At 40.7% G+C, this 20,136-nt stretch overlaps 1 protein-coding gene across 1 annotated transcript in view; it reads right to left on the reverse strand.

Moving 5' to 3' along the window:
- The window catches only part of LOC131473868 (serine/threonine-protein kinase 32C-like), a 67,145-nt gene extending 47,876 nt beyond the window's left edge, over nucleotides 1-19,269 (reverse strand). The window contains exon 1 of the mRNA XM_058651453.1: nucleotides 18,777-19,269. Coding sequence (XP_058507436.1) covers nucleotides 18,777-18,858 — 82 coding nt within the window. The 5' untranslated portion in view covers nucleotides 18,859-19,269. The remainder of the gene's footprint in view (nucleotides 1-18,776) is intronic.
- Nucleotides 19,270-20,136: the final 867 nt, after the last annotated feature.

Below are 20,136 nucleotides of genomic sequence, written 5' to 3' on the forward strand. Positions count from 1 at the left end.
ATCAAGCCAAAGAAAAACCTTGTTTTACAATACGCCAAGCATATCTAAGAAAGTAACAAAGGAAGCCGGACTTTCTTATATTACTCAGCATTTTTCAACATTAAAAAGTAAGGGCTCGCTTCTGTCATCATTTCAGCCACTCAGACCCAGTGGAAACATCAGAAAAATCAGCTTTATAACGGGGTTAAAACGGGATACTGGTTGGTCACCAAATCTCAAACCAGTTTACATATATAGGACATTTTTACGTTTGTTAATCATGTCCAGATGACCATGTCATAGTATTTGTAGCTGCCAATTGAGCCAATAAAGAAGGTGTGGAAGAAGGTTCGTATACATACAGTATGAGCCCTTGGTGTTTGCCTTCTTGTTTGCAAATTGACTGAATCTCTTCTGATTGGCTGGAGGTAAACTCAATCTCTCAACCAAATCATCAAAAAAAAACCACAAGGAAGAGAATATTTTTGTGTAATAATGGCATTTATTTATCAAGAATGCCAAGGTGTACTGAAGCTGTGTAAACCTCGTGCGATGTTCCGTTTCTTTAGTCCGCATCTAAAGTTCAGTGCCATACAGTCAGTATAAAACACTTTAATTTCAGATAACAAGTTCTAACATCATTGTACTTGACACATGAATTGATCCACATTTATCTTGCATTTTAATTAACACTCTCAAGATGATATTTCCCAAACACACATCCACCTTCTACCACTTTATCCTCCAAATGAGGGTTGCAGAGGGTTGCTTGTGCCAATCCCAGCTGACATAGGGCGAAAGGCAGGGTACACCCTGGACAGGTCGCCAGTCCATCACAGGGCCACAGAGACAAACAACAATTCACTCACACTCTCACACCTACGGTCAATTTAGAGTGTCCAATTTGCCTAATCCCTAAATCCGCATGTTTTTGGACTGTGGGAGGAAACCAGAGAACCTGGAGCAAACCAAAGAAGCCGCATAAATGTCAATTAACTATGAAAGACTCAGAACACGATACTACAGCCACCTCCACTTTTATTTAAACCAAAAAAAAAAAAATAATAATCGTTGTAGCCAGTTTAACAGCATTTCCTCGAAGTATGAGTCATTCGGTAATGGGAAGCATTAAAAACACAGCTCCCACTCCTTTTAACTGTCCTGCACGGTGAAAGGAGCCGCTCTTCAGATTTAGGGCTAAAAGAGATTTGGGTCTTGTTGCAGGCTAAAGGGATAATTAGAGCAGACACCGCATTTCCTGTAGCATCACATTGGCCAACCTATGTAGCTGGCTGTCTCCCACATGCTGTGAGGAGGACTTATGTGGGAGGCTGTATACTGGTGTAACATGGCATACAAGGCTTTAGGCGGACTTAAATCACAACAAAGGCCATCACTACACTGACTCACCAGTGAAGAGTAGAAGAACTAACAGCCCAGTCAATGAGTGGGTTCACACACGGCGGCAGCACAACTGTTTACAGCTCGACGCTTGACTGTCGTTATCCGACAGCTTGCATTTTTCTCTTTAAATTCTGGCTCTGTTATCTTCTGTGACTAACAACTCATCCCTTATAATGAACGGTGTTTCAAACTCTGAGAATGGGTGTCCTTAAATGTACAGGGCCTCCCCCCCCCCCACCCCTCCTAAGTTCAAGTGGTTGATTTCTACAAAATATGCTGCAGTAGATGCTGAGCCAAATGATTTGTGGGCACGGGGCATCCTTTCATGAAACTGCAGTTCACAAACCAGAATCTGTTCTTGCGATAAAGCGATGGAGCAAAGCTGACAGTATTAGTAAACGTCATGGTCAAGTGTTACTCCAGAGAAGTCAACAAGTTTGAGTGTGGCAGCTGAGAGGTGTCTGTAGTTACTATTCAGGCTCCATCCACTGCGCTCAGGTTTCAGCGGATGTGGCACAAAAGTGTAAAGCCGAACCCTGCAGACAACTGCAGTGTGTAGTGAAAGTGAATGTGATCAACCAAAGAGAAAGTGAGACAGTGAGGGAACAACAACATGTTCTCCTCTCTAAGGGCTGGAAGCTGCTGACACTGCAGTATGATATGATGAGTAGGCTCCACAGGGTTCCTCAGTGGGTGATTGGTTCCTGAGCCGGAGCCGATACTGGCATGAAGCCCGTGTCAAAGACCATGGAAAGTGTGAGTCTGAAAGGGTCTGAGAGAATGTGTGTGTGTGTGTGTGCGGAAGTGGGATCTCAAAGGGTGCATATGTCTGCCTTGATAATAGGCCCTTTAAACACACAATATGTCAATTGTGCCACTGAGGATTTTTCAGTCAAAACAAAAACCTTGTTGGGGAAGCAGTGTGGGATCATAGGAATTGTTGTCTTGTTGTCTCATTTGGTTCTCCTGTACATTTGCAGCTGACACGCTGACGTCAATGACTCGTCCTGATCAATTAGTGTCAAATACACACGATAAAATGAAGAAAAAAAACAAGACAACACAATGGGTAAAGCAGATGATGTCAATAAAAGGCAACCAAAATTAATTTGTCCGTTACCTTGAATAGAATTAATTTCTATGGATTTAGTGTTGGAAACATTTTGGCAAATGTAAGTTTATTACTCCACAACATATAAGATAGATAATGTTTAAATGTTATACATCTTTTTGAATAATAATATGATTTTGTTGGTTGAAATTGCAATTGATGGGGCGATGCTTTACGCAATGCGGGGAAAAAAAGGACCTGTTAGTTCTGACAGAGGACAATCTGAAGTAAAGGCTAATTTATAACACTGCAATTGATGAACGGAGGTTCAAAAAGCTGAAACAAGTGGAGGTTACCTTCAAGCATTCAAGAACTGACTAATTATAGTCTGAGAAATATTGATTATAGAGTATAGAGAGTGACGCTTTCAAAGCTATTCTTTGTGAGAAGTTAATTAAAATTAAATGTTAATATAGAGTAACAAAGCAAACGGCAAGGAGTAATATTTGAGCCACCGTATATTATTAGTTAGGTGGAAAAGATTGTATTGCAGACTTTCTATTCTCATATATTGGTATTAATTATGAAGATAATGTAATTTTTTTTAAATTTCAATTATTGTAATGGTACACCTTACAACCAGGTGAATGCTGCTTCTGTCAGCCTGAGCAAAGCCTGCATTGACACTATGGAACTTCTGGTTTCAGGTTCATGCCACAAAAAGATTTTTTTTCACTCATTTTGACACCCATTAAGTTTGCCTTTGGGAACAAGGGAACTTTGAGTGGGCTTCATTATAAACCTTGAGGGGAGCAGATTAGGTATTGATGCATTCCCCAGAAAATCAAAGGACAATCCACAACCCCTTTTTCCTCAATTACGTAGCATCCATTTTCACTCCGTGCTCACTAAAGTAACTGGCGGAGAATCACCACATGATCAATAAACTGGACCCAAGATACTGTTCCACTGTCACCTCAAATGGTTGCATCAAACTGAGCTACTGGAACGCTACCAGGGACTGTGAAGGAGGCTATGCTCTAACCTAATTGAGGGGGGGGGGGGGGTTGAATGCAACCTAATATCGTTGATGTCAGCTGAGCTTGAGCACATTGATCTATGCAATACCACTTAATACAGAGGAGCCATAGTTCACCCATGCTCATTCCATTCACATCGCAAAGTGTTGTGCTGAGAGAGCTGTTTTCAAAGGGCAGAGAATGAAGTTCTCTCACATACAGAATTCTGCAACACGCTCAAAATAATGAGAGAGAAAAAGTGAGCTACCCAAACACAGCCTTTCCTACACTATGTGCATACTTTGAGCAATAAAGCTACTGTGCATCATCACTTACATAAAGTGCAGTGTACACAGCTCAGGTCATGTGATCAAACTGCCATTTTAACCTTTTAGATATGGAGCTAATCTCTGCGGACATCAGGTAAGACGTGAGGTACACACACTGGACAGACGGTCTGTCATACTGAGACAAACAACCATTTCCACTTATGGGAAATTTAGAAATGAATTGAATCATAACTTCTATTTATTTGCTGTTTGTTACTCTCCATAAGCATATCATATGTTATGCAAGTTGTTTTTTTATGCCACTGTCTGTTACGTATTGTAACAGACAGTTACATCAATACATCTTTCACAAACTAATGGCCCACTGGTTGGGCTGTCATACATACAGAAGTCCCAGTGGTTTTAATTATCCCCTCTTATAAAGGTTGCCACTAAAGTGACTGTGCACCTGTCAGTTGTAAAAAGCTGCAGAGCTGAGCTCAGTATGTGGTCAAGAACCTGACTATTCACAGTGTAGCAAAAGCCACATACTTTCCGAGCAGTAGTTGCTCTATTTCTACTAATCAATCAGCCTACTGAAAGAATATTTGCCATCATTTATGAAAACGAATGGTTAATTCATCAATGACAAATCTGCCATTCCACACAGATGTTGTTTCGTCGCTGTGTTCACCAGGGAAGCAGGAAAAGAATCACCATGTTGAAAACTGTGTTGTCTTTTAATTAAAGCCAACTTTCTTGGACCGTTTCAGTGTTTCCATAAAGGTACTTTTTGAACAACTCGTGGCGTCGAAACAGATGGACACACAGTTTGCACAAAGCCCAGCATAACTGGCATCAAATGAGTCATTATTTTGCCGGTGAAATGACTACCTGCATGTGAGTGTAATAATTAATAAATATCCAAGTGAGGCTCAATCCTTTTAGAATGTTTACAGAAAGTGGACTCTGAAATGTTGATGATGGAGTACATTTAGAGTGTGACCCAGCCATCAAATCACACTAAGTGAATGCACCCTGTGTGGACAAGCCCATTGGACAGGGATCAAAAAACCTCCTAGCATCGATCCCTTCCTGTTCTGTCTTTTGAGAATACGCCTCTGCTTCTAATCCAATACCATGCTGTCTGCCTTTGTATTATGTTTTCAGCCTGTGTACGAGCTATAGCTCACATTTTGCTGACACGTTACCGTTTGCATATAGTGCATATGACCTCATGCAGGCACCGCTACATATGATGGGGGTTGCATGCTTTGCCCAAGGTCCCACGGCAGGAATTGAGTATCTCTGCACAGTCACTGGCAGAGGGATCAGGCTTGAGTTGAAGTGCATGTGACACTTCCCTAAGATCATAGTAAGAATCGCTCTAAAATACTGTTTGCTTTACAGCGGCATCCACTGATTGCTGAATATTTCATAGCAGTAGTAAGCCATATTTCATCCTCTGTAGTAGTCGAGCTGCTACTGGAATCTTTAATATTGAGCATCCAGTCAAACGTATCAACAAGCAGATGCAGGAAGACTTACTACACAGTTCAGTTCGCAGTTAATCCAAGACATTTAGCTATTGATATTCTCTATTTCTCAAGCCCTGGGAGTCTGAGGGCTGGTTATAGGCAATCTTGATCTTGACCTTGCACTGGTCCTCTTTGATCCTTATTGATGGGACTCTCATTACAGCATGGGGAAAATGTTCTTTGATCAGCAGCGAGAAGGCGGCATGTACCATGGACGGTGATGAATCATCGTCGTCAGCAGCGTGCTTCATTTAAATTAGTTTCAATATTTACACTGCGACCTTGTACATGCCTCCTGTAAAAAACATAAAAGCATTTAAAGACGACTGTAAGAAAGGTGGAACAGTCGACACTGTGACAATAAATTACCCCATTTATATGACCAAAGGCTAAACTGCTGCCTCTATTCTGAGTTAATTTAACATTGCGCTTCAATTCTTTTCATAGAGATTTCAGTAGAGCCAATGTTTATTTCATCACTGGGTGATAAAACAGCAAATGCTTGTTGTCTCAAATTTCAGCACGGTGAGAAAGTGCCACTGAAGGCCACAGCTGATGAATTTGTTTAGTTAAATCACTATCATCATTGAACAGCCATCATCAACATTTTCTCCGAGTACACCAGAGCACTAATACAGCCTAATTGTGGGCTCTGAGAGCAGGGGAACTAATGAATATTCATGAGCACTCCAGAGCTCATTGTCTTTAGCGGCGTGTCAATTTCAGCTATGGATCTCAACTGATAATTGGACAAGAAAAGGGAAAAACACATAGGGAAAGTGTGCTGGTTCAACTCTATAGTCAATTCTCGTGTTGAGCAGTGAGCCTGCAGGCAGACTGTCATGTGGGTATTCTTTGAGTCTTTGAGTCTCCTTGTATGTGCATTAATTACCACGGGAGTGTTTTTTTGATGCTCATCTGTTGGCCGGCTTTTAAGTTGACACAAAAGAGTCATACTGCTGGAGAATTAAAGCAGCCATTAAAGCTTGATGTGGCTGCCTTTTTTCCAGGCGGCTTTATTTGTGCGCCTCACTAAAGTGATTCATCTTGATGGAAAAACTCTAGTCACTATAGTCACACTGTCCAAGTCTTCCACCGTACCTTGTTCCTATAGTTACCCATCGAATTGGAATTAACTTTTAAACTGGAGGTGCTGCTGATCAATAGAGGGTATTGATGGGTAGATCTGGGATGTGCACAAATAGTGAAGTTTTAGTCAGTGCTTCATTGCTGACATTCACAAATACTGATTTATTGCCGGTGCAGTCATGCCTGTTAATTTCCACATCCATCATTCGCCTCCTCCTACTACTTACTGATTTGCTTTAGCCAGTAATTTGATTACATGCCTCTTACAGCTTCCCATATCTCTTTTCCTCATCCTTCCCTTTTAACCCCCCCCCAATTATCCTGTCTTTGTTAACCTTTACACCCGACTTTTCACAAGAACCTGCGAGCAACTGACATCTTCAGACCCCTTCGCCAATTAGTCACTTGGCAAAGTGTAAAGACACGTCATCTATCCCTGTAGTTTGAGGCCAATGTGATAGAAGGATGAGAGCCCCTGTTTAGCAGAAGGATGCACCAATTCAAGTTTTAACTCACCAACCTCAGGATAGTGGCTGATACATGTCTGATTTTCCTATATCCAGCTTATGAAATGTATAGATTCAAAGATTCAAAGCTGCCCAAGAGAAAGTGCATCACTTAGAAAAGTCATGGTGTGCTCTCAGAATGGAAGTGAAACAACATTTTCAATACCTAACTTAATTTACCTGAAGGGTCACTGACAGCACTAATGCATTCATATCCAGTATAACCCATAATGCATTCCTATATTGAAAATAAATTATGATTCTCATGTGGTTATACCCTCTCCATGCATTTACATACAGTAAACTCAAACACACGTGCAGTAGCAAAACAATGTTCAATTGGCTTTATTCGAGTAAACATCGTGCGCAGTGTGTGTGTGTGTGTGTGTGTTACTACTCGCTATTGTGTAGTTGTGGTATAAAATATCTGCACGGATGTCAAGTAAATCTCTACAAATGGGGAGCAATGCCGCAGAGAATGAAAGAAGCGATGTGAAATTGGACCTCAGCACACAGAGAAGTCACTACGGGAGGCTGCATCGTACATCTAAAGGCTGTCAAGACGAAAAGCAAGTGAGATGAGAACACTTCAGAGGGTAATTCTGCGCTGCAGCATGGGAACTCTCACATGCACAGCACTGTCACAAAGAAACATCATCTGGACTGTGTGAAAACTTCTGAGGTTACCATGGAAATATGTCCCTTTGTGTGTGTGTGTGCGCGTGCGTGTGTGTATCACATTTCAGTGCTGCCACATCATTTCCTACTCCCTGCATTGGCATAATTATTAATTCACTATGAGTCACAACTCCTGGCCTGGCATCAGCACATTGTGTATTCATCATGATTTGTCTCATTAATTAAACAGAGGGAAGGCATTGTGCTGGACTTCGGGTAAACTACCTCAAACCTATCGTTAGATCTGGATTCCAAATATAACAATACATATAGATTGTCTGGCATTCACCAAGGAAAAGCGATGGATTTACTAAACAGCCTCGCTGTTCCCCCTTAAACCAGCATTATGAGCATCTACATAACAACCATAGGGAAAGAAAAGCAACGTTTTAAGACAATGCAATACAATTCAAAACAATCACCTGATCAATTGCATAGAAAGTACATCTACTTTGATTATCATGTGTTTGTTTCAGCTTTCAAAAGTGCCAAACATACATTCAAACCAAAGTCCATGGGAAAATGACAATTGACTACATCGCGTAACCAAGTGTGTTGGCAACCACCGAGTGTGTCCAAACAAGTCCTTTTAATCTTTAAATCAATACTCAGCCGTAAATGTTTTGACCATCCCTGTGTATCTGCAGTCTGACCTGGTTTCAGAAACCACTGGGCTGTTAACACATTGTGGCAGGGAAAAAAAATGGACCATGCTCCAGGGTTAAAATGCCATACTAACACTAACCTCTCAACTGTTCACACAGGGAGACATTATGGATCTATTTAGAGCCTGCTAGGAGGTGGTGGTGGTGGTGTTGGTGGAAGAGAGTATGGGAAAAAAGGGTATAAAGAAAATCGCTATGGTAAACAATGTAGAGCCCACACAATCCAGAGGTCATTTATTTTATTTTGTGAGAAATAGATAATCATCTTATACAAACACATTATTATCCTGTGCACACACAAGTATAATATAGCACACACACAGTCTTTATTTTGTGCAATTTCATTCCCAGCTAAGAAATACCGATCCACTTTTAACTATCGGTGCCAACTTTTGGTACCTGAAGGTACAATATAAGCAAAAGAGCGTGACTTTGCCTGTGAGCTAGAACACAAACTCTCTGTTTCTGACCCTGACGCATGCACAAGCCTGGCCAAAGTGACAAGTCTGGACTTATTTTCCAGAACCTAAACTACATTTGGGACGCTCCAAATTGACCGTAGGTGTGAGTGTGAGAGTGGATGGTTTGTCTCTATTTTGGCCCCTGTGATGGACTGGCGACCTGTCCAGGGTGTACCCCGTCTATCGCCCTATATCAGCTGGGATTGGCACCAGTAGCCCTCATGTGGAGGATAAAGCGGTAGAAGATGAATGAGTGAGTGAGTAAACTACATTTGTGTTATTACAAAGAGAGTAAAGTACCAAAAAAGAAAACTGTTGGGTACAGATACTGAACTGAAGCTATTAATAGCAGTATGAATTCAAATGTAAATTGTAACCAACCTTACTTCCAACACCATCTGTGCCAAAAAACTAAAGTTAATTAAGCTTTTATGGAGGAGATCTGTTGTCTTCCATACATAAAAATAACCTCATATGAGGTTTGTTCAAGTCAATTTAGCTAAAACTGGCCGTGTGAATAACATGGTTGAGCGCACGGCTGATGGACATCATGATGTAGAGTGATCATCTTGATGCCACCCACTCTGCTACGAACACGCAAATTTAATTATCCATGCTATAACATAACATTTTTCTTTTTTTTTACTGCCTATTGATCTGCTCGGTTCATGCTGCAGCTATAAGCAAATATGCTATAATTATACTGGTGGAGTAAACCAGTTTATAGCCTTGTTTACTTTACTTCCTGTTCTTCCCAGTCTTTGTTTTTTTTCCAGGTTGCAAGCAAAGCGTCCACGTCTTTGACACGACTTCTTTTACAAATCTGTAGGCATGGAGTCTGCAAAACCATGGAATTAGTGCCCGGACTACAAGTTCATGGGCACAAATGATACAAATCCATTTTTACCATTTATAAACTGAAGGCAGACAGTGACGAGAGCAAAGCTTTACAAAAGGGCTCTTTTCTTTCTTTTTGTCAAATATCCCTGAAGGGGGATCTGTAAAAGAAAAGACTGGCGTGCTTGCTTGGTGGTTTTATTCTCCAACTAAATGAAAAGAAATATTACTTTATCATACTTTGTACTAAGTTCTGTTTGATCTAATGCGCCGCATGAATGACAGTGCATTTCAGATGTGAGGAAACGGGCACTTTGGCCTAGTTTTTCCCCCCGTAGCAACCGGCAGACAGAGGCGGACCGTGTTGTGTTTTGGCCTAGATACACCTGACTTCTGTTCGTCCTCACAGGTATTTAGGACAGAACTATACTGTATAGTCAGTTCATCAGATGTGCTGCAGCCCAAACCCAATTTTCAAAACTAAGCACTTTCCCCTGGGGATATAGCAGGCAGCTGGAAAGGAGGAGTACATGTCAGGTTTAATTTAGTCACAATTCAGTGGCCATTCAGCGATGAGCATTGCAAGAATGAGAAAATATGGACGTATGTGTTTGTGTGCCACCAGTGAGTCAGTGTATATGTACAGCGTATAAGTGAATTGATAACTGTTGGTTGTCAGCAGCAGATTTATACAAGGAGAAAATTGTGCTGGATGTGGATGAAGGGGAAGCTTGTTTCTCTGCTAGTGCAACATAATGTCTAAATTAATTAAAGCCCCAAAAATGTTGAGGGGTAGAGGACGAAACCAGCTGCACGTTAATGTTGTTTTAACATGAATGTAAACACATTACTGAATTAATCGTCAACTATTTTGAGCATCGGTTTGAGCTCCACGCTTTCTGATTTTTCCAGCTTCTTAAATGTGAATATGTTCTGGTTCCTTTGCTCCATAAAACATAAATAATTAAAACTGAATCATTTTTCGAGAACATTCGAGAAAATCTTCATTACCACGGTTTGGTAAACACTGATCAACTTTTTCTACATTTTCTGGTATTATGAAAATAATAGCCCTACATAGAACTCTAACTATGTGGTCCTGTCCTGTCCTGTCCTCTCCTCACAGTCACCTTACTTCAACCTCTGTTTCTCAGTTACAAATAGACTTCTAAAAAAAATCCAATCCCCAACTGGAGGCCATTAAAACTGTGGTTGTCCAGTCACAGTTTAGCCGGTAGACACGACAGGTCCGCCAAGTTTTGAGTTTCTGAACACGCTGAGACAAAGTATGAAATTCAGTATATTAATAGATAGAGGTGTGTTTTAACTGGTTATAAGACAAGGATATGGCAGTGAAAAGTGAAAAGAAGAAAAACAATTAAACTGTTGTCTTTTTTCACATTAACTACAATGTTATCATGTAAAGCTTAACTGTGTCCATTCTGAAATCCACTGTGAAATATGTAACTATTGTGTGGAGGGTATATATTATATGTGAGCATGGGCTAATTATCTCTCTGCTTTTCTTTACCATGACCAAACATAATATTCGTGTTACCGAGCACACAGCTTATTACTCATCCTAAAGGCTATTTCCTCATTTAGTTTTAAAATTGCTTCAAAAAGGCAAACAACAGTGTTGTTCCAGCGTTTAATATTTCCCCCATAATATCAACTGGCTCGTCATTGCAACAGAACAAAGCTCTAAAGATTTAGTGACGACGCTCACATTTTGCCTGAGATATAGCGAGACTAACTGAGACGATCTCCTGAGCGAATGAAGACCAAGCCAATTAAAGTGTTCTTTTTAATTAACTGTAACTAACAAAAAGTATTTCATAATAATAAAAAATGTTAGATGTTAAATGTTCATAGAATTAGCTAAAGGCCAGTTTTAGTTTGCTGTTCTTAATAAAATGTGAATAAATTGAAAAAGGCAGGGACACAGGGTGTATCTGAAAAGTGGCTTAATGAGTAGTTTCTGTTTGACCAGCCAGCAAAAACAAACAAACAAACAAACAAACAAGAAAAGAACAGAAGTCCAGGGTTTTTTTACTGCACTGGAGGACACAAATACTCACATACACATATTTTTTTCCCCTACACTCTTACACAAACACACACACACACACACACACACACACACACACAGAATACTGAAGGGGATTATAAACTACAAACAGTTTACATCTGTCAGTCTGTCAAGCAACTTGTGTTGACTTTGTGATTTGCTTTGTGAATCTTTATCCTCTCCAATTCCCCTATTTGGCTGTGAGGTTGCCTGAGCATGGGAACAGTGAAAATGTAGTTACAACTTTCATTCATATTTCCTATAGGAATTGGCGAGACGAGAGTGCTGCTTTTCTTCTCTCTGTCCTGAATCTAGTTCATTTTTTTTTCTCGCCTTAGAGGAATTATATGACCAGAGAGCCAAATATTAAAGTATTCTAACTCCGGCTGCATGGGTGCCACCAGATAGCATTTTTAGTTTTGCTTTATTAGATGCTCCTCTTATCAATTCCGTGCATACTTTAATTCCCCAGTGACAAACACAAGTGGATTTATGGTCCGCAATATAGCTCTGTGTACTCCATCCTTTTGCGGGGGTCAGGAAAATGAACATGCAGTGACAAAAACAGCAGACAGGAAAGACAAAACAATCAAGAGGTGTGAGAAAACCCATGCACTCCCTCTTCCTCCCTATCAACCCACATCAATTGCATTTGTCTGTGTCCTAATCCCTTCCTCCCTGCACAGAACCAGGCACTAACACAAACACCTCAAGTAAACGTAACCTTTTTCCTCTCTCTCTGTTGTCACATCAACATGGAGCTGAGATCATCTCTTTGAAGACACCGGACGTTTTGGAGCTGCTACAACTGTCATCACCTGCCCATCACCTGGAGCAAACAAGGTTCCGTGAGACTGGGGAGATGAACAAGGACTGCACATCAGGCATTGTAAACAACTGTCATTAGATCTATATCACACTGAAAAAGACACCAGGTAATTCAAGAAAAAGTCCTCTTTGGCCGGGGTCACCTTTGTCCGTGTATGCTCAGAGGTCAGGTACGTTCCGCGTGATCATATGCACAAATTGCACATGCTCCCTGAAGCACACTAGTGCAGTTGGTGGTGGGCTCCTGTTTTAGGTCAAAAGAGACAACGAAAGAAGACGGTAACCATGGAAACTTGCCTGAGGTTATATGAAGAAGTCTGCTGGTACCCACATATATAACTCTGGGCTCTAAGAATATAAGGAAACACAAATGAGGGCAATGTCCTGGTAAGAAATCATATGCCGACAACTGTAGCCGCCAATTAATGAAGTTTCGTCTGCGACATCATACGTCAATTTCCTACTAACACTTGTACACTGGAACAAGGACAGTAGGAAAAGTACTGAAATGAATGATAGAAGAAATCCATTTAGCTCAGTTTCAGGGTGAAGGCATTGTTCAAGCTGTTACACTGGCAAAGCGGTCACGTCTCACTGGGACATGACTGTTATACGCAACACCAGTGATTTACCATGCTACAGCGAGTCCAAGTGTTTGCTGTTTAAGGCCAAGCCAGTGAGCCGTCCACATTTGGACAACTCTATCTACCAGAACTGGTTCAGTGTGTTTGCCCATGTGTGTCCAGTGGCCATCAGATCCCCACTTCCCCACTCAGTACAAATAATCACGTACATTATTGCTGTTTACAAAGACCAAATAGCCTATGTGACACAGTGTGAGGGGGACAGAGAGAGAGAGAGAGTGAGGGGAATACTGAGCAAGTCGATACCCTGTGTGCAGCTGTAGAGGGAAATAAGATTTTACTCATGTGAAACTGTGAAAAAAAAAGAAAATCAATACATGGTGGTCAGTCTTAATATTGTAGCAGTGGCCACAAATAAAACAGTCATTACGTTTACATGCACAGTTTAATTCGACTACGACAGGCATTTGGACAACTATCTGAGTCCGAGTATATATGCAAAGGAGAAAAAATCTATTTATTGGCCGTGTACGTCCGCATATTGAATCAGATTCCTGTTGACCTTTACGTCACAGAAAAACTAACTAAGTGAACGGTGTGGTTCTGTAGGTTTCGTACCTGCTGTACATGTTAATAGTGACACAAATTAGATGGAACATGGCTCCAAGACGCTGTCGCTGTATGATTTCGTCTCCGGAGGAAATTTAGGCACGTGCGCAGAACGCCAAGTCCGACTCCAGTCCGACTAAGCATATAGTACATGCAGGACTAATCAGACTATGAATCGCATTATCCAGGTATGTTAGTCTGACTAAGACTAGCTTGATTTTAGTCGGACTAACATATTTACATGACATTAAGAAAACCAAATTATTTTTTATAAATAAATATAAATATAAATTGACCAAAAACTTCATATATTAATATAACAGATTTAAATCAACTGCTTGGACATCAGCTCAACATGACAATGTGAGTGTTCTGTTCCTTCTAGATTGGGGGCATTAAAAGAAGAAAATTGACTAGGGACTTACATCTGAATCTACTTCAGCGTTTTGGGGGTCCTTGCTCTTGCGAAACATGTCCATCTAAAGTGCTTTTTCATAACTTCATTGATTTCAGCAACTGCCACTTCAACTGTTTCAACTGAACAATTTCAGTTGATTTGAAAAGAGAACAGATGCTACGAATGTCTCATACAAAGGTTTGTTTCATGGCGGTACGGTGGTTTGAAACTGAACGGTTACAAAGCTGGACAATAAAAGTAAAAATGAAAATTGGCATATTTCTTTTTTCCAAAGCAATATAACTAAAAGCTCATTATGCGCATAACTATGTATCTATCTAACTCTAGATATCAACTGCTTTGAAAAAAAAATGAAAACATGTTGGGGAATATTGGTAAACCCCATGTTCCAAGTGTAATGTTTTATATGAGGAACACACTCAACCCTTGTAAGTGGGGCCACACTGTGATCTGATGTTATGAAATACGACCATGACACAACTCCACACCTACTGTGTTACTGCTCAGGCCAATTACAAAGGACTGCTGCTGTGACAACAGTCATGTAGCTGCAGGCAGCCATGAAGAGGAGTTGCATAAAGAGAGTAAAGAGAACTTGAGTCTTTAGCAGAGATGAAAGAATGTAAATGCCTTAGTATTCAGAGCAAGTAATCAGCCATATCTCCCTGCCTCTATCTTTATCCTCAAACAAATCTGCTTTTTAAAATCTGCTTTTGTTGCTTCATGCACTTATCCTTGATTGGAAGAGCAGTCTCTCTCTCTCTCTCTCTCTCTCTCTCTCTCACACACACACATTCAGGCATGCACAAACACACACGCATGTGTTACATAAAGAGCAAACTTTCATTGTGCATGTAAGTGGAATTTGCCTATTGGTTTAACTGGAAAGGTCAAATGGACGCAACAAAATAACAGTGTAATTAACAGCGGGATCTGCATGCACAGTCGCACAAAGTTGAATACTCGACTGTAAATCCTTAGAAACCAAAATAACATAAGTACACACCACATTCAGCCCCATGTCGAATTAAAGCAGGCAATCTGTCCATTCTGCAATCTCTCCTGAATACTGCAGCACACTCACAACAAGTGCCCTCTGTTGTCCAGAGTTCAGCTAAGGACTTGGACAAAGAGTTACTTTGTCTGGAGTCCGGCTAATGGTTAAACTAAACACTCTCTACACTTCATGACCAGAGGATGACAGAACCCCTCGCAAAGTGTCCCTGCAGAAAGCAAATGCGCCCATTAAGAGGCTGGGGCAACTATCTCTGCAAGGTAGCAATTGTCGAACACCCAGTAAAAACCACTGCTGTCCCTCTGAATTTCTCTGTGATTGGTCAAATTCTCCCATCATGGACCAGATTCTTCCAAGCCTGTAAACAGGGCTTGGAGGAACGTGCAGGAGTGTAAGCTTTCCCTCAGGTCACATGATTCACATTATGCAATCAGCGTCTCTCTTCATACACTGTAGCGTGGGCACGCTTGAGATTAGAGAGAGGAATACCTGCAAAGATTCTCCTGTAGAGTGTGACACTGCGTCACAATTTCAAAGCAGGACTCCCACAAAAATATGAGGAAAAACATATCTTCATACCTTTCATTCTTCAAATGTTCTTTCAAACTGGCTTCTGATGGTGTATCACTATGCCAACTTCCAACTCCAATAGTGGCAAGAAGGCAAATAACAACATGTCTCATAATTTTTAAGAATTTCCTTGGACTGGATGCAAGCTAAAATGCTTTGGAACCATTGGGAACCACGTGGAACTACAGGACATTGTAGTTTCCGATGTTTAATAAGTTAGAGCCACAGGTTAACACAACATTATCTATCACCCACTTCTATTAACTCTCTCACCTTGAAAACCTCCAACTTTAACAGTTTCAGTGAAAGATACTGTACAGTTCTAGCATGACTCGACTCAGCTCGGCTTGTTTTAGTACCTGCACTGGTGAGGTTCCATGCGAGCTGAGCAGACACTAAAATGTGACTGCCAGCCACTGATTGGTCACAGAGTGTCGTCACTGGAAGAGTCATGAGCTTGACGTCCACCACAGGGATCCAACCGAAAAATGCCAAACTGTAGATCAGTTAAAAAGACCTGAAAACACGCGCTAATCGCCAACATTTGGCATGGAAATTTCTAAAATCTCAACAATAAACAGAGGAATCTGGTGTATTTAGCGACAGCACTGCCCGAACAACCCGTCTGTGCTTCGGTCATGCAGGAAGTACTGAACTAATCTTTTTAATTGACTGATTCTAATGATTCTTTACACAAAAAACAACTGGTTTGCTCGTCGTGTAGCCGTGCTATCACGCTCCCAACGTTGAGGAAGTACTATAGTAATGGAAAAGGACGTGCCTGATACCAAACCAAGTAGAGCCGAGCCAAGTTGTGCTGGAAATGTATAGTGGAAAAGCGCCAAAAGAAGAAATGATCATGACATGCACCTCAATCAATTCCACAGCTTTCCTTTGCAAATTAAACCATCTGCCAAAAAAAAGCTCCTATTGCAGCAGGGCTAGAACATCAACCTGACCACTTGATTATGTTGGCAGCCTTGAGAGCCAAACGTTGCTCCAATATTACTTGCCGATGGAGGCCATATGCTGTTTTCTAAAGAACGTGTCTTAGAGACCTGACAGGCAGCAAGAGATATCTAGAGTCTCAGCATCCACAGCGCAGTGCACCATTGCTCATACTATTATCAGTGCTGCGCAGCTCTTTGAAAAATGAACAAGGTGAAAGAGAAGCGGCTGCTTTACAAAGACTGTACAATCAGCATTTCAGAAATGTTCATGGGGATCCAACTGACATAAACAGCAGTCTTTTTTATGTGTATGTCTTTTTGTAGCTGATGTGTTGAGCAGAGCAGTGCTTCATTGTTGCATAAAGGGACACAATCTAGAGTAGAAGTATATCACGTCACATCAAACGCACTTTAGCACGCAGGAACAGACCTCAATTCAGGCTATGTGAGATGGTATCGGTTAAGGCTTTGTCAGGTATCATGACCGCGATGGCGCTGATGATGCAACTGATTCGGATTTCAACCGAGAACATCTCTCTAAACCTCACTGCATCCTCTTGATCGGCTGCTCGATGAAAGACAGCACAACACTTTAGGACCACTCCTTCTCAGGAACCACTCCCCTTGACGGTAATCTTAATCCATGCTGGACACTTTTCTTTAGTACTTGTATTGACAAAAAGCTAGAAGCTTAATTGGGTTATCTTCGTATGCTGGAGCGTGTCCTAAACACACACACACACACACACACACACACACACACACACACCATATGACCATATCCCTGCAGAGAAATGACCTCATTTACTCAAGTTTTGCCTGTAACTTGGCCAGAACACTGATGATACTGTAGCTCTGTAGTAACACTGGACATGTCTGCAGTCTCTCATATACAGAGTCAGTACTAAATTAATCTATTGGGTTCACTTCTGAGAGGCTTATCTCCCTACACACCGACAAGATCTCACAAATTAACCTTACTTTCATGCAAGACAACTCTCTGTTCATGTTTTAAAGATCTATCTATCCATGCATCTATCCCTCCATCCATCCATCCATCCATCTGCTAGTGTGCAACAGAAACTACATGTGCTGTCAGAGTTCATTAGGCATTAGTGAGTTTAATGCAAATGCATTGCAAGGTTACTTGGCCTTTCCATTTCTGCCTCTGGACAATTATGTTGACAGACAGACAGTGCAGCAGTCTAAATAACAGTAGGAAGTTGGATTTCACGCCTCACTGCCTCTGGTAACAAACTAAACCTGCAACTAACACCCTACTTTTCATGATCGATTAATTAGTTGTTGATTTGTTTACCGATTACTTGGACTGATGAACTTGGTGTTTGTTTTTTGTAAATCTTGATCTTAACTCGTCCCAAAAATGTATTGTTTTTGTACACGGACCAAAGATATTCGGTTCTGTGTCACACGGGAGCAAGAGGTAGCAGAGAATAAACACATACGAGAGGCTGAGAGCAGAGAACTTGTTTGTATTTTCACCAGTTTTACTCATTTGTCAACTGTCAAAATAGTTCATTTAAAAGACAAAGAATTGAATAGTCAAATGCAAATTGACTGATTAGCTGTTGAGTGGATTATCAAAACATTATACCTGAGTGTGTAACAGTCACATTAGTCAATATGAATTGATAATTGGTGATGAAGTGAAAAGGTACAAGCACTAAATTAGAAAATATCTATTTTGTTTAATGTTTATTCACCTCATCTCACTTTGTCCTTTCTTTCCCTATACATTGTGCTATTAGTGATACGATCCTTTGCAAAAATTAATGCATTGCAATGATGGGCCAAGGATTCTTTCTGTTGATTTGATATTTTTCAATATTTCCCCCACAACGACGACAAAAGTATATATTTATGATTATTAAAAATGTTTAGGCCTTTGGTCTAACTGTGCCTAAGTAAGTAAAATAGAATATAAGAAAAAAAAAAAAAGCATTATTTGAAGGTAAGCAGTGATGGGCTTAGTTTAGATGGTAAATGAAAATGATTGATTACATTAAACAAAGAACTGTATTGTATCAAATCAAACAGTTTCATAATCCTAAAAAGTTTTGGAATCGTTATGCAGGTAAGTATCGAATCGTCCTCTGAAAGGCTTCATCCAACAACAACAACAAGAAGCAGAAACTTTGACAACTTTGCTATCATCTATTATAGAGGTAAACCAAAAAAAGAAGTCAATAAACACAGAGTTTTTCCAGCACTCACCATCTTCCTTTTCATCGAACACTGGTCTCTTAGAGGAACTGTTGGCCCCCATCCTCTTCTTCCACTTGCCCCAGTGAAACATTGATGCTCAGCTCGCATTCCTCGCCTCTTGAAGAAAAACTACAGCTCAGTGTTGGACAAGCTCCTCAGAAGACACTGTCAAGGACCACACATTTCATCCTCTCCCCCCCCCCCCTCCCCCCTCACACACACACACACACCAAAAACAAAGCGTGTCCCGTTATTTCGCTTTATTTTATCCGTGACTTATTCTTCCGGGAATATTTGCAAGCAGCACGAGTTAAAGTCTGTTTCTAAAAAGCGGAGGACGCTCAAGAGTAGCGGGCGAAATGGCTTTTTGAAAAGAAAGACTGTTTAGTTAGTTACAGCTGAGGCTTCTCATGTCCTCACTCCGCAGCACTGGTGTTGTTCTGTTGTCTTCCGTAGCACCGACAGCAAAAACCGAGAGACTTGTGTTGAGTCTGTGCTGAGAGCGAGACAGCTCAGCTGCGTCAAGTGTCACAGAACTAGCTAAAACAAAACAGGAAGTCTTGTCACAGCGTGTTAACAAAATAAAAGCATTCACGCGACACTGGAGTGGTGTGTGTAAACCATTTATTTTTATTTCATGTATGAGCCATTGTTAATGCCAACTAGTGAAGTCAGTCAACTGGCATTTACAGTTTTATTTTGAGATGTAGCCTACTATAACAAAATATACAAAAATATGATACATAATCTCATACCCATAAAAGCATGCACGCGCAAAGGATTGTGGATACTTTTGCTGCAGTGAGGATACACATCATGCATCCTTGTCTCTCTGCAGAGGACTTGGACCTTTGCAGATTTTTGAAAGATCTTACAGATGGAACAGACCTTTGGCAAAGTTCAGTGACATAACGTCCTTGAGTTTGATTCGCACCTCATGTTGGGTGAGTCACCAATGGAAAGGTCAAGTTTGAGTCAAGACCTGTGTTCCACATCTGAATCCATCTGAGTATATATATATAAAACAAAGCCATCTTCTGTTTGTCTCTTGTAAATGTGTATCAACTACTCTACATGCCCTAAATTGCCCCTCATGGACAAATAAAGTGCTTTAAATCTGAATTGAATTGAACTGAATTAAAAAGGCCTATGTTATAAATATAGGATAACTATAAGAATAAAATAAAATATGTATTAAATAGGTTATACAGTATAGGGACTGACTACACAGCTATATGGGTAATACGGAATAAAATATTAGCAACATGAATAATCAAATCCACAACAATGAATGAATATGTACATGGTTTGAGCTGTAACATGATGGAGATGTTAGACGCAGGAATAGGGATGTTGTGTCTGTCAGAGA

This window comes from Solea solea, chromosome 15, assembly GCF_958295425.1.
Source record: "Solea solea chromosome 15, fSolSol10.1, whole genome shotgun sequence".
Lineage (NCBI taxonomy): Eukaryota > Metazoa > Chordata > Actinopteri > Pleuronectiformes > Soleidae > Solea > Solea solea.